We start from the raw sequence: 26940 nt of genomic DNA, 5'->3' as shown, positions 1-26940 counted from the left end.
GGATATGCAACAAAATACTAAACGTGACTACTTTCATTTACATGACATTGCTGTGCCAAAACATTATGGTGCACTGAAATGGGGGGACTATGTATAAACACTGCTGTAATTTCTACATTGTGAAACCAAAATTTATAAAAATGGCCTTTATTAAAATCTGACAACGTGCACTTTAACCACACGTGATTCTTTTCTATTACAAATCTCAAATTGTGGAGTACAGAGGCAAATAAATAAATGATGGGTCTTTGTCCCAAACATTATGGAGGGCACCTCCTTTTATCCAAACGAGAACCCCCTCTTACCTGCTTCTCTGCAGCGTCTGTAGCATCTGTAACCTGAAACTTTGATCTGCCATTTCTGAATCTCGGGACCCTTGTTCAGGCTGACTGTAGTGGAGGCGGTTGGCAGGTGGGGAAGGGAGAGTGAGGTATTTGGAGAGGTTACCTAAAATTGGAGAATTCAACGTTCATATCATTGGGGTGTTAGCTACCCAAACAAAATATGAGGTGCTGCTCTTCCAATTTGTGTGTGGCCTCATTCTGGTAATTGAGGTGGCCCAGGACAGAATGGTCAGTATGGGAATGGGAAGGGGAGTTAAAGTGGTTGGCAATCAGGAGATCCAGTAGGACTTGGAAGACCGCGCGTAAGCGTTCAGCAAATTGGTTGCTGGGTCTACGCTTTGTCTCACCCGTGTACGGGAGCCAACATTGGGAACACTGGATGCAGTTAATGAGGTTAGAGGAGGTGCATGAGAACCTATGGCTCACGTGGAGTGAAATCCAGGGGGGAGGTATAAGGACAGGTGTTACATCTGGGTGGTATGGGTGGGAATGGATGAGGGATTCTTGCTTTGATTTGGCTTGGTTTTATTCCCCTGTTCGCTTCCAGTCCCCCTTCCCCCACCCCACCCCACTACAGTCAGTCTGAAGAAGGGTCCTATCCCAAAATGCCACCTATCCATTTTCTCTGGAGATGCTGCCTGGCCCATTAAGTTACTACAGCATTTTCATTCTCTCTTTATCATCTTTGATTGTTGTTTTGTTTTAGGAGCTGAAACAACCATTTGTGCAGCTCTTGTGCATTTGTGCAGTAAAAATTACATCAAAAGCTATTGGATTAACAGAACATTACATGAATTTGCAGTTGAGTATTTAGTACGGCTTTCAAACAGGACTATGAGCCACCAATGTTGTACAGTTGGGTACAATGACTCATTATTACTTCTCCACTGAAGGAATGTTGAGCAGATTGACAACCATATATATGAGGGTATTCATCAATTTATCTAGTGGGATTTAAAAATGATTGCTACATTGCCATATGATTTTCCAATCATACGTAATAGGTATATCATATGCTTATATTGCTTAAATTCTGCATAATCCTGCATACAATCAGATAACGAGGATAAGCGAGAGAACTATTAAAAACAATAAAGGTTTTGGCTGGATGTGCATCTGTACTACTGTCGCTGAACTCAAAACAATCATAATCATATAAATGCTGTGAAATATGTGAAGAGACGTCTTTGCAACAATTGCCAATGAACACTTCAGCTTCAAAGATGTGAACTATATTCCCAACGATATTGACTGCTTTCATGAGATTTTTCAAGTTGTTTCTGAAATAGATTCCTTCGCCATGTTGCAGATCTATAAATTAAAATCATATATAAATTCATTGCGAAAAATGTTTAGTCCTATCAACCATGAATCAATTTTGACTCTACATTTTAAATTGTGCTAGAATCTAGATTTATTGTCACATTTACTGAGGTACAGTGAAAAGATTTGTTGTGTGCTATCCAGTCAGCGGAAAGACAATACATGATTACAAAAAAAACATTTGCATTGTATAGATACAAGATAAGGGAATAATGTTTACTGTAAGGTAAAGCCAGCAAAGTCCGAACAAGGATTGTCCGAGGGTCACCAATGAGATATATTAGATATTTATAGAAAATATAATTCAGGACTGCTCTCTGGTTGTGGTAGGATGATTCAGTTGCCTGATAACAGCTGGGAAGAAACTGTCCCTGAATCTGGAGGTGTGCGTTTTCAAACTTCTATTACTTTTGCTGATCGGAGAGGGGAGATGAGGGAGTGCCCAGGGTGTGATTTGTCCTTGATTATCCTGCTGGCCTTGCCGAGGCAGCATGAGGTATAAATGGGGTCAATGGAAGGGAGGTTGGTTTGTGTGATAGTCTAGGCTGCGTCCACAATTTGCTGCATTTTCTTGCGGTCTTGGAGCTGTTCTCAAACCAAGCTGTGATGCATCCTGACAAATTGCTTTCTCTGGTGCACCTGTAGGTTGGTGAGAGTTGTTGGGGACATGTCAAACTTCCTGAGCTTTCTAAGGAAGTAGAGTCGTTGGTATGCTTTCTTGATCATTGCTCCAATATAGGTGGTTCTGGGTGTTATTGACTCCTAGGAATTTGAAGATTTCAACCACCTTTATTCGGCAACAACATTTCCTTCCATAACAAAATATTGTTTCAATGGATTAGAGCAACTATTAGATGTAAAACAATTCCACTGCTTGAGTACAACATTTGAGGATACTACTAAGGTTTATATATGGAATTAAATATAATTACCATGATCTTGTGAATACATTTCTTGAAATCCAATCCTACAGACAAAGTTGCAGAGGTAGCTGGGAATAGCATGATACAAGGAGGTAACATCTTCATCAGCTTGCGAAGGTGCTTTATTCCTTAAGTAGCAAGTCCACAAGACAGGATTCTGAATTTGTTCAATCTGTATTGATGAAATGTTCTTATTAAAATATCAGCAGCTTCATTCTGCAAATGTGAATCCACTTTAAAATATGAACTCAATATGCACAAACTCTATTGTCAATGAATATTATGTTAATCACAATTTCTCGCACTTTCTATATTTGTTATGTAATTTCCAAGAAACCAGAGTCTTTTTGATGGCAGGATCAGAATGGATAGTAAATTAATACAGCAATAAAATGAAACATAAAAGCTTAAAACATTGAGCATATCCTAATAAAATAACTTTGAAGAATCTTCTGTAAAAAATTTGAAACACTGAATCTCAAATGGTACGCATGAAAAATTATATTGTTTAGAGAACTTGGAAGGGCTTGCAAGAAATTACCAGCTACAAGAGGAAAGCCCCCTCCTGTAGGCCTCCTCTTGTCCTCACAAAAGCTGACATATGATGATACAGTGTCCGTATACTAATCAAGGCTTGTGGTTGCTTCCTTGAACACATTCCAATCCATGCAGTCAATGCAGGATTGTAGGTTCTCAATGCCCTCGCTTGTCCACCTTTTCGTTGTTCTGACCACAGGTTTAGCAGCTTTTAGTTTCTGCCTGTAGGTCAGAATAGGGTGAACTAGACAATGCTCAGAGAGACCCAGACCCGTCCGGGGAATAGAGCGATATGTGTTCTTGATTGAAGTGTAACAGTGATCGCGTGTTCTCTCCCCTCTGGTGGGGCAGGTAACATGAAGTCTGTATTTTGGAAGGTCACGGCTGAGGTTAGCTTTGTTAAAGTCCCCCAAAACAATGACCATGGAGTCCGGGAAGTCACTCTCTACCCTCATTTCTTGGTCAGCAAGTTGCGTTTGCGCCTCATGCACGTAGGCTTGGGGGGAATGTAAACTCCAGCGAGAATAAAGGAGTTAAATTCCTTCAGATAGTAGAAGGGTTTGCAGTTTATAAAGAGGGATTCTAGGTTGAGAGAGCAGAAATTTGACTACTGTGATGTCGCTGCACCAGTCCTGGTTGGTATAGAAGCATATTCCACCACTTCTTGATTTCCCCGCTGCCTCCACTTCGCAATCTGCTCTGTGAAGTTGGAAGCCAGCCAGTTGCAACGCGCTGTCTTTGGTCGACTCACAAAGCCAGGTCTCGGTGAAACACAGGGCAGCTATACTAAAGGGTGAGGTTGGAGGAAGAGTAAAGTGGGATGCAAGGATGGGATGGACTGGAAGATCATACTCCATGGATGGCACTGGAGCAGAGGGTATAGTTGCTGTCTTACTGCGCCAGAAACCCGGGTTCGATCCTGACTATAGGCGCTATGGGCGTTTGGAGTTTGCCTGTGACCATGTGGATTTTCTTCAGGTGCCAGGGTTTCCTCCCACATTCCAAAGATGTACAAGTTTGTAGGTTAATTGGCTTCGGTGAGAATTAAAAATTCTGTCGGTGGGGGCGCTGCAAGATGGCTGCCCTGCCAGCACCATGTCCGTCATTTCTACTTTTTTTGTTTTTTTTAGTGTGTCCAAATGTTTGTTTTAGTGTCTCTCGGTGTATCTTGTGTGGGGGGTGGTGAGGGGAGGGAAAAGGGGGAATTGCTTTCGGTCGCCTCCTCCACGGAGAGGCGACTTTTTCCATGTTGCATCCCTTGCGGCCTAACACCATGGATTGGAGCGGCCTTTCCCGGAGTCGGACCTGGAGTTTCAGCAGCAGGCGCAGTGTGGACTTTTCAAGTTCAAGTTCAAGTGAGTTTATTGTCATGTGTCCCTGATAGGACAATGATATTCTTGCTTTGCTTCAGCACGCAGAACATAGTAGGCATTTACTACAAAACAGATCAATGTGTCCATGTACTATAATAATAATAAACTTTTTTACGGACTCGAGGTCCAGACAAGAGGCAACATTACATTAAAACATGCATTGCATATTAAAAATATCATAAACATATAAAATCATAGTATATCACATAAAAGCATCATAAATTATATTTAAACAAAAACACAATACATGTTAAAAATCATGATTAAAAGAATGATCAATGTCCTACAACGAGACAACGATACCAGTGTCTCCACAGCTGGGACTCGTAGCGTGTAGTGCTAACCCTTATGTTTGACAAGGCCACAATAAGCACATTTTTAGAGTCATTTATCCTGCAAATGAATTTATACATGTGATTTCTTAGGTTAGCTTCTAAAGTACTGACTCCTGCAGCCACAAACATATTACTGGCATTACACCATCTAGGTTTCCTTAGCAGTGTTCTCATGGCATCGTTATATGCCACCTTTAGCCTCTGCAAACTTGTCTTTCAATAGTTCGACTACAGGTGCGCAGTGTAGAGTGGTGTGCAGTATGCTCTAAATAGCGACATCTTCACCACATCTGCACACGCACCAAATTTACGCAAGAGAATATTCGCCTGTACATACAGCATGCGTCGTTGCCTATAAATATCCTCATCATCTGTAATTTGTACTGTCATAAAATGCCCAAGATATTTTACCTTATTACAGATACTAAGATTATTGTCAGACAATTTACAATCAGGAATTTAAAAAATTTATCTTCTTTGGTTCTACAGATCATAACAGCACTCTTACTAGCATTATATTTAATGTCATGTTCCACACCATACACAGAACATATAGTAAGGTGCTGCTGGAGACCAGCGCTAGATGGACTAAAGACCACAAGATCATCTGCATACATAATATGGTTCACTAAAATATTACCAATCACGCACCCAGTGTTACAGGCTTTCAATTGTTTAGACAGATCATCAATATCTATATAATATTAAAACTGTGTGGCTGCCGGCTGGCTGTGTGTGTTTCTGCCTGACTTGTGGCTGCCAGCCTTTTATTCGTTGCTATGCCATCGTCAGACCCAGAAACGCCGAGTTTTTTTCCATTTCGGTAGAGATTTCACTTTTCATTCCAAGTATCCATCCTCATTAAATGTTGTCGTGTTTATGTACACATTTTTAATTAAATCCTTCTCCCCCCCCCCCCCCACACGCACTCATTTTGTCGCCTCCTGCTTGCCTGCGACCATAACGGCTGCTGGCGCCCGCATCTCGCCTCAAAGACGCCATTTAAAAACAGCCGCACTGCTGATTCCTGAGCCGCTTGAGTTGGTGGACCACGTCTCCCGTGGGGGCTACAGGTAGGGAACGGCTGCGTTGGGGGAGCAGACCCAACGGGTCTGCACTTGGTCTAGTATAGATTAAAAAGGACTGGGGACAAAATTCCCCCTTGTCTAACACCATTGCTAACCCCAAATGGGGCTGAGACCCTATTGCCCCATTTTATTTGCAGAGTCTGGTGGGCATACCAGGAGGCCAGAATTCTAACAATGTATTTAGACACCCCTCTTTGACTCATTTTACCAAACAGCTTTCTGTGATTAACACAGTCAAAGGCTTTGGAAGCATGAAGAGTTTTTGCCTCTATATTTGTTTACAATCTCCTTTAGGGCATATATGCATGTCAGTGCCATGTTTAGCTTTAAAGCCAAACTGGTTATCTGTGGAGTTAACAAACTCATTTATTCTATCCAGCAGAACTCTTTCTAAGACTTTTGACAATATGCTGGCTAAAGCTATGGGCCTGTAATTATTTAGGCTGCCTACTTTACCAGCTTTGTCCTTAATGACTGGCACTAACAGGACAGACAACATTGAGTCTGGAAACAAGCCATGAATCATAAAGCCAGTAAAACAAATAGCAAGGAGAGGAGCTATCCTCATACTCGCATACTTAAGATGTTCAGCAGAAATATGATCCAAGCCATTTACTTTGTTGTTGGACAGCTTGTTCATGGCATGATACACCTCATGTGACATAATCGCCATCGAGTCATTACTCTCAATATTGTCCACCCTATACAAGTCTCCTTGGACACAGTTGAATAAAGTACTATAATGTCGGTAGAGATGTTTTGCAACTGTTAAGAGCTCTCACGTCCTTCCAAAAATCTGTAGCATTGTTACTTAGCAACTTCTTAGCCATGGAATCAGCCCTCATAGCTTGCTCATTTTTACAGATGAAGCGAACAGCATACTTATAACCTTGCATTAGTGAGCTTCTTGTGCTCAAACACAAGCCCCTGTCTGGGTCTACCTGCCATAGCCCATGATTTGGTGGCTTCATGGGCTTCAGTATGATACTCAGCTACATACTTATTCCGTCCAGGCCTGATGTTATGTGTCTTCTTTTTATGTTTGCAGTAGGACTTACTACCTACATATAAAGCGCTTACTATATCATTATACATGGAACAGATATCTCTCCTATGCTTCATATCTTTACAATTAACATTACTACATATTATTGCAGCTTTAGGTAAATGAATATTGCTTAAGGATTTATCTGTATGGGCATAATAGGCTAGGATGTCTTGCTTTGTAAGCGTTGACCAGTCCAGTTTTTCTGTATTAAAGCTATTTCTATCTCTGGATACCACAGGTATGTGTTCAACATTTATTGTCATAGCAACAGATATATGATCAGTCATTGCTGCCCCGTATAGAACGCTCATACACCCCAATGAGGCATGTGCATCAGCTGTACTAATACAATGGTCCAGCCATGATGTGGTGTGCCAGGCCTCACTAATATAAGTATAACTATCTGTAGGTAAAAGCACTTTGCTTGACAGTATTAAATTATTATCTTGACAGAACTGAGCCATATGATTGGCAAATAATGAGTTCCTATCTGAGATATCTGCATTCATATCCCCAATGACATATACACTACAATAATTATTGTTTTGAATGAAAGAATAGATGAAAGCAAATCTATTTAAATATTCATCCTCATTCTGATGGCATTCATAGGGTGTATATACATTCAGGATAACAAATTCCTTGTCATTGTGAGTAAAGTGTGAGGCAATGCACCAGTCAACATCAAGCCGAATCACATTTACTGACGAGTCAAGCTTCTTGTTCCATAGAATAGTCACACCACCTGGTATCCTACCTCTGACTATTCCCATGCCAAGGTCAGTTGTAGACTCCCCAGCCCCATGAAAGTTGTCATTGAGAGAACTGAGTTTGTCCAAGTCTTGCTTCGCTAAGAATGTCTCTTGCATACATAGTATGTCACAGTTCTCCAGGAGGTTGTCAACAACTGAGCGGCGAGCTTTATCCCCTGTGCTCTGGCCCAAACGCAGGCCATGACAGTTGTACGATAGTACCCGAATGTTCATTTAGCGAGACTAGTGAATGCCCCTAGCACCAGCAGGCACACTCATTCCCCCCGCAGCAGGCGCAGTGCTTGATCCAATGACTCCAACCCTGTGCGGCTCGTAATAGCGTCGGACAAATGCCCCTTCTGGCCAGAGCTCCGGATTGTACATTTCGCCAACCTCATTGCATTCCATAGATACTTTAAATGAACTGTATCTACTATGTACAGTGTCAATCTTTTGACAGGTAACCTCACGGCCAAGTTTTTCATTAAGATAGACAGATAAGCTTTCCCGGATCATCTATCAGGCAAGCAAAATAACTGGCAAAACTCAAAATCAATTATCAGTACTGCACACCCAGGCAGTTAAAAGGAAAGCCAACCTCATTACACAGGATCCCATCCACCCCCTGCACAAGTCTTTCCAACTTCTGCCATCAGGCCGCCGATATAAAGTCCCCCTATCCAAGAAAAACATCCACAAAAACTCATTCATACCCATTGCCATAAACAGCTTAAATAAAAAATGAACAATGGACAAATTAACCCTGACGCGTTGTCACTTTACACGTATCCACAACTTTTATCTTGTCTATTTTTACAGTTTTTAATCTTTATATTTGCTCTTAAGATCGATACACACTGTGTGTGCTCGCAGAAATCTGTGATGTATGACTGCTTATCAGTACATTGTCCTGTCTGTATGTTGAGCCACGTCAAAGAAGATTTTCTGTTACGACAGACAATAAAGTTTTCTGAATCTGAATTAAGCTCTGACGTCTAGATCCGGTGAAACTTGGAGGCAAAAACACTCACCAGCTTTGTCTTAATCATTTTGATGTTGCCCGCAGCTCCGGTACCAATAATAGGCACAGCGTTACTGGATTTCTTTCTCTGCCCGGTGGTAATAGTGCACAATTTTGGCTTACCAACAGTAATATAAATATATACATACACACATGAATAAATAAAATGATAAAGTACAAATAACCGATAATTGGTTATTAATAATCAAAGTTTTGTCCGAGCCAGGTTTAATAGCCTGATAGCTATGGGGAAGTATCTATTCCTGAACCTGGTTGTTGCAGTCTTCAGGCTCATGTACCTTCTACCTGAAGGTAGCAGGGAGATGAGTGTGTGGCCAGGATGGTGTGGGTCTTTGATGATACTGCCAGCCTTTTTGAGGCAGCGACTGCAATAAATCCCCTCGAAGGAAGGAAGGTCAGAGCCGATGATGGACTGGGCAGTGCTTACTACTTTTTGTAGTCTTTTCCTTTCCAGGGCGCTCAAGTTGCCGAACCAAGCCATGATGCAACCGGTCAGCATGCTCTCTACTGTGCACCTGTAGAAGTTAGAGAGAGTCATCCTTGACAAACCGACTCTCCGTAGTCTTCTCAGGAAGTAGAGGCGCTGATGAGCTTTCTTGATAATTGCATTAGTGTTCTCGGACCAGGAAAGATCTTCAGAGTGTGCAGGCCCAGGAATTTGAAGCTCTTGACCCTTTCAACCATCGACCCGTTGATATAAACGGGGCTGTGAGTCCCCATCCTACTCCTTCCAAAGTCCACAATCAGTTCCTTGGTTTTGTTGGTGTTGAGGGCCAGGTTATTGTGCTGGCACCATATGGACAGTTGCTCGATCTATCTTCTATACTCTGACTCATCCCCATCAGTGATACGTCCCACATCAGTGGTGTCATCAGCGAACTTGATGATGGAGTTCGCACTGTGACCGGCTACGCAGTCATGAGTATAGAGTGAGTACAGCAGGGGGCTGAGCACGCAGCCTTAAGGTGCTCCCGTGCTGATTGATATCGAGGCTGACACATTTCCACCAATACGAACAGACTGTGGTCTGTGAATGAGGAAGTCGAAGATCCAATTGCAGAGGGATGCGCAGAGACCCAGTTCTGCGAGTTTGGTAACCAGCTTGGAGGGGATGATTGTGTTAAATGCCGAGCTCTAATCGATGAATAACAGCCTGACATATGAGTTTTTGTTGTTCATCGTGGAGCGGGTGAGCCCTTGCCGGGGTCACCAGAAGGGAGTGCTTCAATCGCTGGCCCGTGGACTGTTACATCCTGAAGCCGCAGTCTGCGGAGAGTCTAACCGCGGGTGCGGCGCCCGTAGCCTTCGTTGGTGATCCACGGAGAAGAGCTCCAATCGCCGACCCGCGCCCTATAACGGATGGTAAGTTCACGCCCTTCTTGCCGCGGGCGGGGCGTGAACTTACCATCTGGAGCCTGGGCTCCCTCGTCGGGGATAGCCAGAGAAGAGCTGATAAGTGTGAGGTGCTACATCTTGGCAGGACAAATCAAAATAGGACGTACATGGTAAATGGTAGCAAATTGAGGAATACAGTTGAACAGAGGGATTTAGGAATAACTGTGCACAGTTCCTTGAAGGTGGAATCTCATGTAGATATGGTGGTAAAGAAAGCTTTTGGCGTGCTGGCCTTTATAAATCAGAGCATTGAGAAGTTGGGATGTAATGTTAAAATTGTACAAGGCATTGGTGAGGCCAATTCTGGAGCATGGTGTACAATTTTGGTTGCCTAATTATAGGAAGGATATCAACAAAATAGAGAGAGTACAGAGGAGATTTACCAGAATGTTGCCTGGGTTTCAGCAACTAAGTTACAGAGAAAGGTTGAACAAGTTAGGTCTTTATTCTTTGGAGCGCAGAAGGTTAAGGGGGGACTTGATAGAGGTCTTTAACATGATGAGAGGGATAGACAGAGTTGACGTGGATAAGCTTTTCCCCATTGAGAGTAGGGAAGTTTCAAACAAGAGGACATGACTTGAGAATTAAGGGACATAAGTTTAGGGGTAACATGAGGGGGAACTTCTTTACTCAGAGAGTGGTAGCTGTGTGGAATGAGCTTCCAGTGGAAGTGGTGGAGGCAGGTTTGATTTTATCATTTAAAAATAAATTGGATAGGTAAACGGACGGGAAAGGATGGAGGGTTATGGTCTGAGTGCAGGTAGATGGGACGATGGGAAAATAAATGTTTGGCACGGACTTGAAGGGCCGAGATGGCCTGTTTTCCGTGCTGTAATTGTTATATGGTTATATAAGAGCTCCGAATGCTGGCCTGCGGCCTACAACATCCTGAAGCCACAGTCTCCAGTAGGAAAGCACCGATTCGGGACCTCCAAGCCGCGGAATGCGTTCGACCGTCTCGACGAGAGGGCCTGTACATCGGGCCATCCGTAGCGACGACTGCGGATGTTTATGGCCCCGACCATGAGTGAAAAATGGGGAAGGACTTTGTGCCTTCCACCATAGTGAAGAATGCTGTGCATTGTGTGTCCTGTTTTGATTGTACCGCTGCTGGCAAATTAATTTCACTGCACCTTTATGTGTATGTGATGAATAAAACAGATTGATTGATTGTCTCTTGTCTGCAGATTAGTGCTAGTGTACAGGGTGATCGCTGGTCGCCAAGGACTCGGTGGGCTAAAAGGCCTGTTTTCATACTGTTTCTCTAAACTAAGCTAATATTTTTTTTAGACCACAAGTTTCTGGGACTAATAGTAACTTTCAAATTGTGGGGAAGAAAAATAACTGGAATCTCATGCACACGCTCAATTGGCAAATTTGATTGTGGGAATTTCCATTCTAGAACTGAAGGCACAATATATATTCTAGAACTGAAGGCACAATATGCCTCATACACAATATTATCCCCTATATCCAACTAATCATGCAGGATCATGTAGAATGTAGCCTCATACACAATATTATCCCCCCTATATCCAACTAATTATGCAGGATCATGTAGAATAAAGCTCCTCAATGTATCCAAAAGAATAGATAAACTGGAAATTTGAGAAAGAAAGGGCACGATTGAGACATAGAAACATAAAAAATAGGTGCAGGAGTAGGCCATTCGCCCCTTCGAGCCAGCACCGCCATTTAATATGATCATGGGTGATCATCCAGAATCAATGCCCTGTTCCTGTTTTCTCCCCCTATCCATTGATTCCATTAACCCTAAGAGCTATATCACTTTCTTGAATACAAGACACTAAAACACTGATCTGCAGAAACAGTTAGATATTATATTAAGGACAGTAAAGTTAGTATTTAGATACAAGTCAAAGTGAAGGTATTGTTCATCAAAATATATAACGTTTAAAAATCTGAAATTCAACCATAATTACCTTCAGAACGGTGAGACCGGCCGCTGCAAAAGTCTTGACTCGTTTTCTTAATTCAGTTTTGGTAATATCCATTGGTATTTTCCGATAAACGGAACCATCAGTTGGGCCCCAATAACTTGGTAATTTCTTCAGGTAGTCCTCTCCCCCCTGAACTAAGAAAAGGATTAATAGAAATACAATCTTGATATATGTCTCTGTATATTTCATGAAAATATTACTGCCAATAATTGTACAATTGCTTTGTCAACTTTTGAATAATTTTGTTTTATAGGTTTGAAACAATTGCATGGTAAATTTAATGTGCTTAGGCAACCTCTCATGAGCAAGACACAGAGGAGAGAAGCATAACAGGGCATGCATTCGTGTGGCATTTTAATAAAAATAAACTGAAAATTACAGTAACCAAATACAGATTAATAGTGTTTGAAATTACTTGTCAGATAATCCTTCAAGCTTCTTATTTTTAAGTATAGTCCTTAGTTCTCCAATGTAATTTAGTATGAGAGGCACTAAGGAAGTAGACCATAAGAATGGACAAATTATGAGCACCAACTTCCATGGTATTCCAAGTTAATTAGACATGCTTAGACTATATGGTGTCTTTAGAACTATTTACTGTAAGGAAAATAGGTTTAATTATGTACTCTGCGTTAATAAGATGTAAGGCACAATGGGATACTTTAGAATAGTGATATTAAACGAGTACTTACCAGTGCGAAGTTTGATCTGTATTTTATGAGGAGTTACGATGAAGGATTACGTGAAGAACCCACCCAGTGCGCAGGCGCGGCATACTTCCAAGCAGCGGTGTGGAATCACAGGTAGACACAATATTTGAAGTAAAGATAGTAAAGATTAAAGAGACATCAGTTCGAGTTTGATCCATATACTGAGGGTGGGAGCGGAGGGCACGTAATCCCTCATCGTAACTCCTCATAAAATACAGATCAAACTTCGCACTGGTAAGTACTCGTTTAATCTCACTATTTTACTTCGGAGTCACGTGAGTGACTACGTGAAGACTTCAAAGGTCTGTGATTTCAAACCGTGTAACAGCTATATCACTCGCTGCCGAAGTTATCGAGGGAGGAAGTGGTATCTAAAGACCAACGAATCTGTTTGTTTTTTGAAAACAAAATGTTTATTAAACAATAACAAAAATAGCTCCCTTGGGCTTAAATTATAAATTTGCAGTTTCTAAAATTTTCTCTGCAAACAAGTCTTTCTGCATCAGCGGTTTATGATAGAATATCCGGAACGTCGATTCCCTTGACCATCCTGCTGTGCTTAGGATGTGGTCTATGGGAACATCCATCCGTTCCGCCGCTGACGTAGATGCTGCCCTAATAGAATGGGATTTAAAAACATCAGTGTTAATCCCTGCAGCTTTCAGGACCTGTTTTAACCACCTAGATATAGTTTGGCTGGTTACCCGTCCAAAAGGCTTCTTGTGGCTGACCCATAAGGCTTTTTCACTCCCTCTAAGTGTATGGGTTGTGTCTACATAGTTGTATAAATGGGTCACTACACACAGCCTAGGTTCTGGAGGGTAGGCCCGGAAGATTAATGGCGAGTTGGACATACCTGGCCTGCTTTGTTTAACTAACCCCGGCATAGTGAATGTGATGCAGTCTGGGGTAGTTACCATGTTGTCCAGTCGTAGTTGATGTAGCGACTGGACCCTTTGTGCAGAGACGAGCGCCATTAGCATGAGGGTCTTGAGTGTGGATTGCTCTAGACTGAGGGATCCCACCGGTGGCCATCCTCTGAGGTGTGATAACACGACACTTATATCCCATACACGGGTATACCTGGGTGTAGGGGGTTTGTTATTGTAAATCCCCTTGAGGAGTTTTATGACTAGCGGGTGGGATCCGATGCTATGGTGTCCTGTTGGCATGAGATAAGCAGACAGGGCACTTCGTGCTGCATTGACGGCACTGTAGCTCATCTTCTGGTCATGGTGTAAGTGGGCCAGGAACTCCAACACGTCCGTGATTGAGGCTGTCTTATACGACGTCCCTGCATCCAAGCAGTACTGCTCCCATTTCTTGATATATGTCAGGTACTGCTTCTTGGTTGAGTCTCGCAGGGATGCCGACATGGTGGTGATTGTTCGTTCTGATAACCCCAGTCCCTGGTAAGGCCTGGTTAAAACCTACAAACCAGGAGTTTTAAATTTTGATGGCATGGATGACTTATGCCGGATACTGGGTGAGTCAATAGTTGTGGGTGACTGTGAAAGACCATAGGTGACTCAACCACCATGTCGTGAAAGACTGGGAACCATGGTTGGGTAGGCCAGTCGGGTACGACCAAAATACCTGAAGCAGAGTCTGACTGTATTTTCTGGAGTACCCGGCTGATGAGGCAGAAGGGAGGGAAAGCATAGAAGAAGAAATTTCCCCAATCCAGCGTGAAGGCATCTACCGCTGCTGCCTCTGGGTCTGGTTCCCAAGCCACATACATGGGTAACTGGTGATTCAATCTAGACGCAAACAAATCTATATCTGGCGTTCCATATTGCTTAATAATTTTTGCAAATATTTTTGGATCTAACATCCATTCGATGTTATCATTGAATTTTCGTGACCTGGTGTCTGCCACTGTGTTTAGCTTACCTGGTAGATAGGCAGCTGATAGCCAAATATGTCTCTCGACACACCATTGCCAGATTATACTAGCCAATTTGTCGCATGATACTGATTTTATGCCACCCATGTGCTTGATGTAGGCCACCACCGTTGTATTGTCAATCATTAACCTAACATGCACGTGCTGCATATTGGATGAATATGCTTTTAGCCCATAAAAGGCGGCCAGCATTTCCAAATAATTTATGCCTAGTGAGTGTAGTAGCGATGTCTCTGAATTAGTCCATCTGCCACCTGTGCTGGATATAGAGTTAGTAGCTCCCCAGCCTAAAGCACTGGCATCCGTCGTGATGACTATGTTAGGATTGGTGACGACAATGGGACTGTAACTGTGCCAAATATTTTCTGACCACCACTGAAGTTCTGATATGGCCTCAGTGGGTAAATACATTGTTCGGTCATAATGCCCCCTACTTTGATGTAGTGCATGTGTCCTTGCTCTTTGCAAATTTTGGTAATGCAAGGGTCCATATTGTGCAGCTGGAAATGCTGCTACAATACTCCCAATTACTCTGGCAACATGCCGGATCCTTGGTTGTGTATTTGCGATTAAATTGTTGCATGCTTGCGCTAATGCAACCTTTTTATCCCTTGGCAGAGTAACAGTCATGTGGATAGAATCGATGGTGAAGCCTAGATAGTCCATGTTAGTTGACGGCTTCAATATTGATTTATCTGGGTGTAGAACAAATCCCAACGTTTCAAGGAGTTGTTTAGTAGCTGAAACTGCTGCGACAGCTAGTTCCTTGGTTCTCCCCATTATGAGAATGTCGTCCAGATAAGCCATGACTAGGTATTTTTGTTCTCTTAATATTTTCATGGCTACTTTAAGAATTTTGGTAAATAATCTGGGAGCTGTCGTTAAACCATTGGGCAGTGCTCTATACTGCCATAGTTGCCCCATCCAGATAAATTTCAGGTATCTAAAATGATCCTTGTGAATGGGTACTAAATAGTAAGCATCTTTGATGTCTATGCTTGCCATGAAGTATCCCTTGGAGATCAGTTGTCTGGCAGTGACAAATGTCTCCATTTTGAAATGTTGATACTCAACAGATTGATTTAGTGATGTTAGGTCAATGATGATGCGACATCCACCATCTTTTTTGGTTTTAATAAATATATTTGATACAAATTCCAATGGCTCATGTCTGGTCCTTTCAATGACTCCTTTAGACATGAGCCTTTCTAGTTCAGCCTGTCCTTCCTCCTTCTCTAGTTCAGTGGGAAGGAATACCCTTTGGGGTATATGCTGAACCGGCGGTATTATGCCTGTTTTAAATTCAATTTTGTATCCACTAATACTGTTGAGTATGTATTTGTTGTTAGTGATAGTACACCAAACATGTTTAAAGAAACGTAAACGCCCTCCTGTTAGTAAAACACCCTTAGTTTGTGTATGTTGACAGGAACCAGACCCACCTACCTCCATGTTCATTTTTGGGAGCGTCTCCGTTGGTGGGTTTGGCTCGAGGGCGTTCTTGTTGGTGCTGTCACGGGGCGGCGTATCTTCCCACGGCTCCGCTCTGGGCCCCTCTCTAAAAAAGAGCTGTGGGGGTAGTGAAGAGCGGTCGCCAGGCTTTCACCAGTCCGGTATCTGCTGGTGGATGCCGAGGGGTGCTGCCAACTGGGTGTCTTCGCCCTGCTCGGCGCTGGTCCTGCCCTCATGAGGCCTACAGGTTTGGCAGCCTCTTCAAGTTCTTTCAGCCTTTTTCCCAGGTCAGCCCCAAATAGCAGTGCCTCTTTCTCTGGCGCAGGAGCTTTGCAAAGCCCCGCATATTTGGGGTTGAGGGCAGGCCTGATGTTTTCCCGCCTCAAGTTATTCATCTCAAAGTGGGTGTTGCACATCAGAGCTAGGACATCCTGTTGGGGTGTAGTGAGGTCCGTATTCTCTGCGGACCGAGCAAAGGCGGTGATGGCTGCGGTATGGAGCTTCAGGATGCGCTGCATCTTCAGCTCTTGGCTCCTTATTTGTTGGCCTAGCTGGCTCCATATCTGGCCATTGACGGTCTTGACCCGCAGCGCCTCACAGTTCTCGGGTGCCGTATACGTCTCGAGAGCCTCCTGGAGTACTTTCTCCTGGAGAGGCTTGTTGGAGAGCCGGTTTATGCTTGCCGCCATTTTTGGGCTCAGCATTCTCCCGGCCCTCGGGGGCGCCGCATATCTGTTGACCACACCCAGCAGCTCTTCTTCCTCCTGCTCCCCTGGCATACTTGTGCAGTCGTCCGCCTGCCCCTGCGATAAGCCAGCCCAGTCCTGGCCTCCCTTGCTGACCTCAAACAAGGAGGGAGCAGAGGGGTGAGGTGACGGTTTGGAGGAGGCCTCAGCCCGTCCTCCCTGGAGATGCCTTGCCTGCATCTCCTGCTCGAGCATTTGCTCGAGGAGCTGCCTCATGCAGCTTAAGCGGCTGTCTCCCCGTTTAGCCGGTGGAGAATGTTCCCGTTCCTCCGACGAGTCGGAGACCACCGGCCGGTCCGTTTTACGGGTGGATTTCCTCCCTGTGCGAGGTGTTGAAGTCGGCAGCACAGGGAGCGGCTCGGGGTCGGGTGTACGGGAGCGCTCAAATTGCTCCTCCGCCGCCAGTGGCTGCCGCCCAGATGTCGACCCTTCCTCGGGGGGAGTTGGGCAGGCAGTCCGTTTAGTTGGTCGCTTGCGGGTAGCCATGCTAGCGACTTCTCTGCAATACAAAAGACTCACTTACCTGAGGTCTTGTCTTTATCCTGCAGCTGGAGAGCCTGGTTCCAGCTGCCGCCGCTGTTGCGCTGCTGGCGTAATGCCGCGCCTGCGCACTGGGTGGGTTCTTCACGTAGTCACTCACGTGACTCCGAAGTAAAATTAATAGTCAGTACTGACATTTCAAAGTAAATCTTTTGGCACAAGAACAATCAATCATAAGAAAAGTCACTTTATGAACTATTATTGCACTAGAACCTCAAGAACCAGGACTATGGCTCTGGGTGAAGGGGAGACCAGAGAGCAAAGCTACAATTTATCACTCATCAGACATGTGGAATGTGGTAACCTAGTGCAGCTGGGAGAGTGGGATGATTCTGTCTTGGCCGAGTTGATGTGTGTTGTGATCACCATGGACGATGAGTGTGGTGGGCACCAACAGCTGTCCATTAATAAAAGTCGATAAGTATCTGTAAATTGGCAATCATTGTCCATCTCTAATTGTGTATAACATTTGGTGTGTTCTGTCAATTGGAGAAACACTTGCATATCTGTACTGACCAAATAAAGACTGCTTATAGCTATATCTATGTGGTGAATGATTCACAGCAAAACTTGATGACTTATTTAACTTTTACCAGTTTACATATTCCACTGGGTGGTATCCAAATAACTACCTAGTCACGGGAAAACCATTGGAAAAGTATTCTTCAAATACACTTTCTCTAGAGACGTGCAGATTGTTTCTTAAGGTATTTCAAGAACACCTGATTGACTGTTTTTCTCAATAGGTCAGTCATTTTTAAAATGTGATTTGTGGTAATCGAAAAATTGATTTTTAGTTCCCTCAAATGTCGAACCCATTTCCTCAGCATGCTTTGGACCAGTAACGATACAGTAGAACTTTAGTTATCCCAGGAGAGAAACAGTCATAAAAACACAAAGTGACGAGTGGAAAGGATTGGGGATGTGCAAAGATTCGGGGGGGGGGGGGGGGGGGGGCCTTCCTGATGATGAGTTTGTTAATCCTATTGGCGTCTGTGGTTTTCGCCCTGCTGCCCCAGCACATGGCAGCGAAGAAGGTGGCTACCGCTGAATGGTATCTTACTACATCTTACAGCAGATGTTGAAGGAGCAGAGCCTTCTCAAAAAGTACAGCAGGCTCTGTCCCTTCTTATACAGGGTCTCAGCGTTCCTGGACCAGTCTGGTTTACTGTCCAGGTTCACGCCAAGGTATTTGTACTCCCTGGTAAAGAGCAGCAGTTCAATTATTTAACTGTAGTTAAACCTGTTAAATTTACAATGGACTTTGTTGTTTAATAACAAAGTAAGCCATTATAACTTGTTTCCGCTGCCGAGGTCTATATAAAGGCCAGCAACATTACTTTAGCAGCATCTGCCACTTCCACCACGACTCCTGGCAATGTATTCCAGGCACCCTCCACGAAAAACAAATTGTCCCACAGATCTCCTTCACTTTTCTTTAGCCAGAGGGCGGAATCTAACAAATTCATTACCTTAGATGGTTGTAGAGGCCAAGTCGTTTTTGAACCTTAGATCGATAGGTTCTTGATTAGTAAGTGTGTCAAAGATTATGGGTCGAAAGCAGGAGAAAAGAGAAAAAGTATTGACAAAATGGTGGAGCAGACTCGATGGGCTGAATGGCCTAATTCTGCTCCTGTGTCTTATGATCTTTTTAAAGCTATGCCTTGGGAAATGTCAAAGACTAATTTCCATCTGGGAAGAAAATTATCTGACTGTCTACCCTATCTATGCCTCTCATAATTTGATATACTTCTATCAGGTCTCCCCTCAACATCTGATGTTCCAGAGAAAACAATCCAAGGTTGTCCAACCTCTCCTTACAGTACATTCTAGAAAGTGGTCATCTTTGCCATGTCATCTGCATTTAAATTTATATTTAAACTACGTTTAAATGCAACTAAATAAAAATATTTTCATGCGAAGACTTACTGCATAGATACGCAAATTTCACGCCTGGTAACTCGAGCATTATGGAATGACAACCAGCTTTATTATAGAAAGGCATATTTGTTCAAATGGCACCACAGTGGGATTTTTCTTTAAAAAAAAAATGATTCTCAACTATTCAATTCATTCCATAGAATATACATGTCTTCTCACTAAAATCTTTTAAAATCAGCACATTGTAAAAAGGAGATCCAGATTAGATGTAACAGATATAAGAGCCAAAGCAAAATGGGTCAGTCAAATGTGATTTGTGGTAATCTGGAACACTGCCTGATACAGTGTTGATTGGAGATTCAATAGCCATAGTCAGAATAGAACTGACAGATGGGTGGTCAGGGAAAAAATGTTTAGCTTGTGTATGTGGGAAAATACAAGTTGAATATTTCTGCAAAAGGTCCAGTTGATTTACTTTGTACTGTCTCATTCCATGATCCTACAATTTTGCAATTATGTATGAAACTAAAGTATGTTGGCGATTAGGCTGTGGGCCGAGGAGCTTTTTCGTTCAAGTTCGTGACCCAACTCACGGAACTACCTGAATTTTTAACATATTGTGTAAAAATGTTATATAAATCATACCTGAAACTCGTCAAGACCAAAACCTGCACATTTAAAAAAAAAGAGAAAAAGCTCCAAATTTCTGAGTAGCAATTATCCAATCAATGCACGTTTGACATTGAGGTTGTTAGTTCTGGCCAAATTGGAGATGCCAGGATACCAAAATTGAGTAAAGGCTGCTAGGCCATTTAGTCAATTTAAATTTGCCTTCTGCAGAAATGGGACAAGCTGCAGAATGGTGCCAGCTTGTCTAGAGCTTAGATTAGAGTTGCAGGGAAAGAATGGGACATCTGCAGATTATTACAATTAGGTGTAAATTAGGTGAATGCAAACCAGACATACAAATTGTAAATATTGTTGCAAAGTTTTACTTTGCTAGATCTTGATTGGGTTAAGTATTGAGCCTTGTCTGGGTTTCTTGAATATCTGGGCAAATGTTCCTATGTTTGCTTCCTTCCAGAAGCTTTGTTTGAATACAATGTATTGGTTACTGTATTATTGGGTTAGGGAAATGTCTAGCATGTACTATGTTAATCGATATCTGTTATTGGACTGTATAGAGAGACCACCCCATATGGTTCAACCCCTCAAGGTTTGGGGACCTATAAAAGACCGCTCCCACAAGATCATGTGTCGATCTTCTGGGAGAACGCTTAGGACTGCGTTACCTTTTGGAGTGTCTCTGCTTGCACGAGGCTAGGAGAGCTTGGCCAAGCAGTTACAAGGATCGAAACCGCGGTGGTTAGGTATAGTAGTGGGGAACTGTTATTATGTTTTTCCAAAATAAAGTTTAGATGCGCAAGTGCTTGACTCAGTATCTTATTAACTGAAACTAGACCGGGGGGAAGCTTAGAACAAGCTATTTACATTGGGGGCTCATCCAGGATCTCAACGGACCCCCAAACACAAGTTTGCGATTAACGGTGACCGAGTACGCCACGAGGAGGATTTATTAGAGCGTGTGATTCATAATAAATGAATGATTGTGGTTTATGTAGGAGTGTGGTTGTGCCTGATAATAATAAGTGGTGTGGTTTATTGTCTGTGTACAGTGTTACTTGGAGCTCATTTCCATGTGTTTAGATTGAGGATTGAACAAGCTGCGAGAAGGTGTTTGATTGTTCCCTGGAGTAGTCTGATCTTTGGATGACTGGGGATTGTGGAAATTGTAAGGTTGAAAGTGTGTGGACTTGTGGGAGATAGGAGAAGAATTTGATTCCTGGGATGTCAGGACTTTCATATGAAAAAAGACTGGATAGACTCGGCTTGTCCTCGCTAGAATTTAGAAGATTGAGGGGGGTCTTATAGAAACTTACAATATTCTTAAGGGGTTGGACAGGCTAGATGCAGGAAGATTGTTCCCGATGTTGGGGAAGTCCAGAACAAGGTGCCACAGTTTAAGGATAAGGGGGAAATCTTTTAGGATATGACAGAAGAGGAAAGGAGGCCATTGCAAATAATGTGCAATGAGTTCCCTCACAAGGCAGAGAAATTAAGAGATTTGTCAGGAGCGTTAAATAAGAAATTAGGAAACAAGCTATGGCTGCCGCGGGGGCATTAGAACAGTAAAAGGGGTAAAATACATAGAACAAATTATTTGGCAGCATAGTTATAATGAGAGTGCAAAGGAATTAATAGGGTTATGGAGAAAATATTATGAGGAACGGAAGGCGAATAAAGAGGTTAAGAGGATGGCTAGTTGGGAAAAAGCTATCGCAAATTTGGAATAGAACTGAAAGAAGGTGAAGCAGATCTATCTCCAGAAGGAAGGACAGGAGTGGAGATGAAGGGAAACACATGGAACAGGGAAAAGGCAGATCTCCTGGAAGGAAACTTGTTCCTGTACATTTAAAGTTTAGGGATACGATGGTTAGTGCTGACCTCAAGGGGGAAGGAGATGAATATTTGAAAGAATGGACAAATGTTCACGCTAGTGGAAGTTCACAGCTCCCACCATGTTCCTCTTGCGTTTCCCAGGCTTCATTCGCATCTTGTATGACTTGTGCCCGTAATAAATATTTTAGGTCTACAGAATCTATAACAACTCCTGCAGATTCTACATCTGAACAGATTCTCCCAACAGCAGATACTGGGGTGCCAGATACTTCGATCCTATCCACTCCACCATTAATAGATCATCCAGTAGCTCATGGCACCCGGAGTAGAACGAAGCGGTTTAAAGAAAAGGAAGGTATGATAGATCTAGTGCAACAGCCAGAGTATTTCTGTGAGCCACAACCTAGACAGATTACACGAGTAGTGAGAAAGAGGAACGATTTATTTGGACAATATCGGGAGCCCCCTAGCGAATGGGAAGATTCATCTGAGGGTGAGACAGTGATTGAAGATACCGAGATAGATTTTGATGTAACCGAAAGTTTACAAATTGAATAGATATCCCATAGGCAGTTCCCAGTGAGGGAAGGGCTGGGTACAGCTGATTCGACCAGGGAAGTAAGTATGAATGATCCCCGTGCCACAGATGTCCATACTCCGTGGAAGCCCCATGAAATAATGGCAGTACTAAACAGAATCCCTGATAGAAAGAAGTCACCTGTTGCTTTTATAGATTATTTGAGAACCACAATGCGTGTATATCATGTAGATTCTCGGAATTTGTGGGAGACCATACGACAGATAATTAGTCCTCCAGCTGAAAATTACCAAAATTCTAGTAGCGCTAGGACACCCAACATATGGAGCCTTGGCAAACATATTAGTGGATGACAGTGCAAGAGAAGAGGCTGTTTTAACGGCCCTTGCAAACACGTTTCAAAAGCCAAGTGATCTAACACGAATTCTGGAAATAAAACCAGAAAAGGGTTAAGGAGCAGTTGAATTTTTAGACCGATTTTCAAAATTATATAAGGACCAATCAGGTGACTTAGACTATCATAATGGATCAAGTTCCCCACAGTATTATGCTATCTTATTAAATTGTCTCCCCACTACAATAACAGACTCAATTAAGACTGATAACAGGGAATGGTCTGAGAACCGCGCCAGTCAAATGGCCAGAGCTCTGAGGCACTATTGGAAGGATGGTAGGAAACAGGAAAATTATCCTATAACTAGAAGAGAAACTGAACGTATAGTCAAGAAGGAAGAACCAAGCACTGGCTCAGGACCATGGAGTCCCCAAATGTTAGCCAGGAACGGAATGGGAGAAATTAGAGTTACGGACTACCCAGATTATTATTACAATTATAACACCCAATTTAGAACCCATTCCAATGGAACTAAGGGGTAAAACAAATCCAACCATATTGCCTATGTTACACTTGTGGGGGAATGGGACACTGGAGTCGAGCCTGTCCGACAAGGGAGCGAGTGAGAGAGAGAGGGGTCAAAGAAAGACTTTCCAGGATTATAAAGAAATTAGAGATCCTAGAGAATATAGAAATATCCGAGATCCCCGGAATTATAGAAGGTCCTTCAATTCAAGAGACTACTGGGACCCGAAAAAATAGAGAGAGAGCTGGCCCGAATGTCAGGAACCAAGAAGTTACACCATTCACTCAAACCAACCCATTCTCTCAGTCCTGACTTACTGACCTGTCCAGGAATTGTGGACGTGGAGACATGACCCCTACTCTAGAACCCCCTCAAGTAATTTACCAGAATAAACTAATTGGATGTACCATCATGGTAAAAACTGAAGATCACATAAAAGAAAATTGTAAACAATCTCATACCTGCCCAAGAAAGCCCCTTAGAGCAAAGAACTTTGTAAATCAAGGAGCTTGTTACAACTGTACACAATTAGGTCATTGGAGTAAGGAGTGCCCAATGAGAAGACAGAATATAGCAGAACGGAAGAGAAATCAAGGGGCAATAAAGAAAGTAAGAAAAGGAACCCAGTAGCTGGTGTCAGAAGGAATACGAATTAAAGAAAACTAAACTGGCACTAGGGAGAGAAGAGATGAATTGTGCAGGAGATGTAGGAGTAGAGATATGAGTCATTAAACCATTGTGAATATGATCAATAACTTGTTATTAAGTTGTGCCTGCAGGACAGTATAATCGACAGCATACTACTATCTGGGGAGTGAGGTAATGAGTATGCGGACCCTCGAGAACGGGCGGAAGACACAGCTCAGGTAAAGGGCGGAAGACAGCTCAGGTAACAGCGACCAACAACAAAGAAGAAATTATACTGTCCTGTCCCTTTAAGACACACCTGGGAAGGCCAACAGATAGAGGAGGCTGCTCCTCAGTATCCATACTCCTTTGAAACTAACATCAAGGAAGAAGAAGAACCCTATCCTAGTGCCCAACTTTAACATAATCTAGCTTTTGACACCAGTGAAGGAAAAAGAAAATAACACCATCAACTTTTTCTAAAAGATACAGATAACCTATGATGACTATTGGGGCAAGCTCTAATTTGAAGAATTGAACTTGAATTTGAAAATAGACACTCCTCTGTGGTTTGGGGCAAGATACTCACTTTGTGCCTAAATTTAGTTATAAAAATAAATTGATTTGAAAAGGGCTTATGGGATGTAGTCTTAAAAAATTATTAGAGAATTGATTGTTAACATGGCATTCTTCTCGTCTCAGCCATAGGAGGATAATCGAAGATGGGATGGGACTACTTAGTTACTATCAAGAAAGGGACAGACCCTAGCGAATATCAGGAATTAAGACATACCCTGGAAATGTAAGGTGGTAGTATAAAATGATGAGGTAGACTGAAAATATAGATAATGAGTTCCCCTTGGAAGATCAATACTAAACATCCAGAAAGGGTTACTTAGAGGTAAAAGGAAATTAGTTATGAGAAAGAACCCCTATTGACTGAGAGCCGAGCCAACATACTAAGGAAGAGGTACTGGAGCAGAAGTCTGATGAATTAGAAGGAGGAATAAAGAAATGGGTGTTGAGATGTCAGAGTCGGTGTATTTGACCGGTGGATCTAAATTTGTATAACCCTTGATAGTAAAGCAGCTTCTATTATCAAGGTGGAAAGAAATTGTTCCTGGATTCAGCATTCTTGATTGGATTTATGATAAAATTGACCACATATGGAAATTGATTGATTAAATTCGAACAGCTGGGAATTCCACAGAAATTGGAATGGAATTGTGTTTTTGAGTTATTTCTATGTTTCTATTGGAATCAAGGGATATGGGGAGAAGCCAGTCATGGGTTATTGATTGGGGACGATCAGCCATGATCATAATGGATGGTGGTGCTGGCTAGAAGGGCCAAATGGCCTCCTCCTGCACCTATTTTCTATGTTTCTATGACCACAAAGCTGTGGAATGAGAAGGGTGAGACAGACCCTGAAACTTAAAATTGTAAATTGAAGGCTGAGACTGAATTTGGTTGAATTGAAACATTCTTCATGGTTTGCTTTAAATAAGAGTCACGCCTGTAGGGAAATCTGGACTGAACCCAGCTGAAATTTATATGAAAAACCATCATCAGATTTACATATTATAACATCGTGTGAATACGGAGAGGGCTGATTAGTGTTAATCCTAGGATAGTAAAGTCAGAATAGTAATACAGTGATAGAGCAGAATATAGTAGAGATAGTTATAGTGAAATGGAAAAGGGATAGTATTGACAGAACAGATATACAGTGAATGTATGGGAAAGCATTAGTACATGAATAGTAACTTGCTTTGTCCCAAGTTTTCAGGAATTAAAGGTTATAGGTTTGACTATGGAAAGGGATGGAAGAATGGGCAACAACACGGATGGAGGGAATTCGCACCCACGAAAACATGGGAGGTGATGACTGATTAGACGGAAATTATGAAGCTTACACCCACGAATACTGGGGAAGCTTGATAAGATTCTGGGAAGAAATACCATTGTTTTGTTGTTGTTAATAGATGGAGAATGCAATAGTCACACATATGTATATCTGGTTGTCTGATTATTTGGTTATCATAAATGATGGTTTATCATATATCATAAAAGGCATGTCCCTTATGGCAGTCCCTGGGGGTTAGGCCACTACTTGGGTCATCCACCTCGGCTCTTGAGGGACAGGGACGATTTCCAGATGGAATAGGCGAAATTTCGGGTCGAGACCCTTCAGACTTGGGAAAGGGAAATGGGAGATGGGCGTATCTTCCATTCATTTGTCCTAAGTACCGTCTATATCTCTTGTTCCTCTTTCCCCTGACTCAGTCTGAAAAGGGTCTCGACCCGAAATGTCACCTATTCCGCTCTATGATCGTTGCTTTCGTCCATCTGTCCGCGCGTTCGCTCGCTCTTGGTACCGGCCCTTCTCCCTCAAACTCCGACAAACAAACACACACAGCATGACCGGCAGATCGGTGCGGGCAGAGAACAGGAGCAGGGCGAAGGGTAACATCAAACAGGTCATGGCAGCTATTGAAAAAGTACGGAAATGGTAAGGGGGAAATTAAAAAAAAACACCGATAGAAATAGATGTTTAACAAAAAAAGGGGAGGGTCGGCGATCACTCAGTGTCCGTGTCCGTGGGAGGGGGGCGGGAGGATGGCTTGAGTGGCTGCAGGATTTTCTGGAGCTCCTTCCTAATGGCAATATTTTGTATATTCAAAGTTAATAAGGAAGACTAGGCAGGAATATCAAAATGATCGCCTGCAGCTGAGAAAAAAAAAGTGCGATATTTGGTAAAATAATAGCAATATGAAGACGCCATGACCAAAGCAAAGATACTAGAGCGGAGACGGAAGCCAGGTACGGAAATTGCGCTAAAGATTACCCAGGACCTACTACGGCTTTTTCGTCGAGTGGACTATCTTGCTCCGCTCTAGTATCTTTGGCTTATATAGACCGCAGCATGGAATTAGGCTCCCCATGGTGTAATATGCGATTGGATACTAGATGGCGCTTACTTTTTAGATTCATTTTCTAATTAGTCTAATTAATTAATGTGCAACTTTTGGCACTGATGAGTTATGACTTCCTTCTCAATTATAGTTTATCTAAATCTGTGGAAAATTTCATGTCGTT

At 42.7% G+C, this 26940-nt stretch overlaps 1 protein-coding gene across 1 annotated transcript in view; it reads right to left on the bottom strand.

Annotated features, from left to right (window-relative positions):
- Positions 1-2386: 2386 nt before the first annotated feature.
- Positions 2387-26940, bottom strand: part of LOC129699005 (uncharacterized) — a 35438-nt gene continuing 10884 nt past the window's right edge. Inside the window, exons 5-6 of the mRNA XM_055638563.1 lie at positions 12104-12255; positions 2387-2762 (exon numbers count right to left, since the gene is read on the bottom strand). Coding sequence (XP_055494538.1) covers positions 2586-2762; positions 12104-12255 — 329 coding nt within the window. The 3' untranslated portion in view covers positions 2387-2585. The remainder of the gene's footprint in view (positions 2763-12103; positions 12256-26940) is intronic.

The sequence above is a fragment of the Leucoraja erinacea genome, chromosome 7 (assembly GCF_028641065.1).
Source record: "Leucoraja erinacea ecotype New England chromosome 7, Leri_hhj_1, whole genome shotgun sequence".
Classification (NCBI taxonomy): Eukaryota; Metazoa; Chordata; class Chondrichthyes; order Rajiformes; family Rajidae; genus Leucoraja; species Leucoraja erinaceus.
The sequence above is the reverse complement of the archived record's forward strand: the minus strand, read 5'-3'. Positions and strand labels throughout refer to the sequence as shown.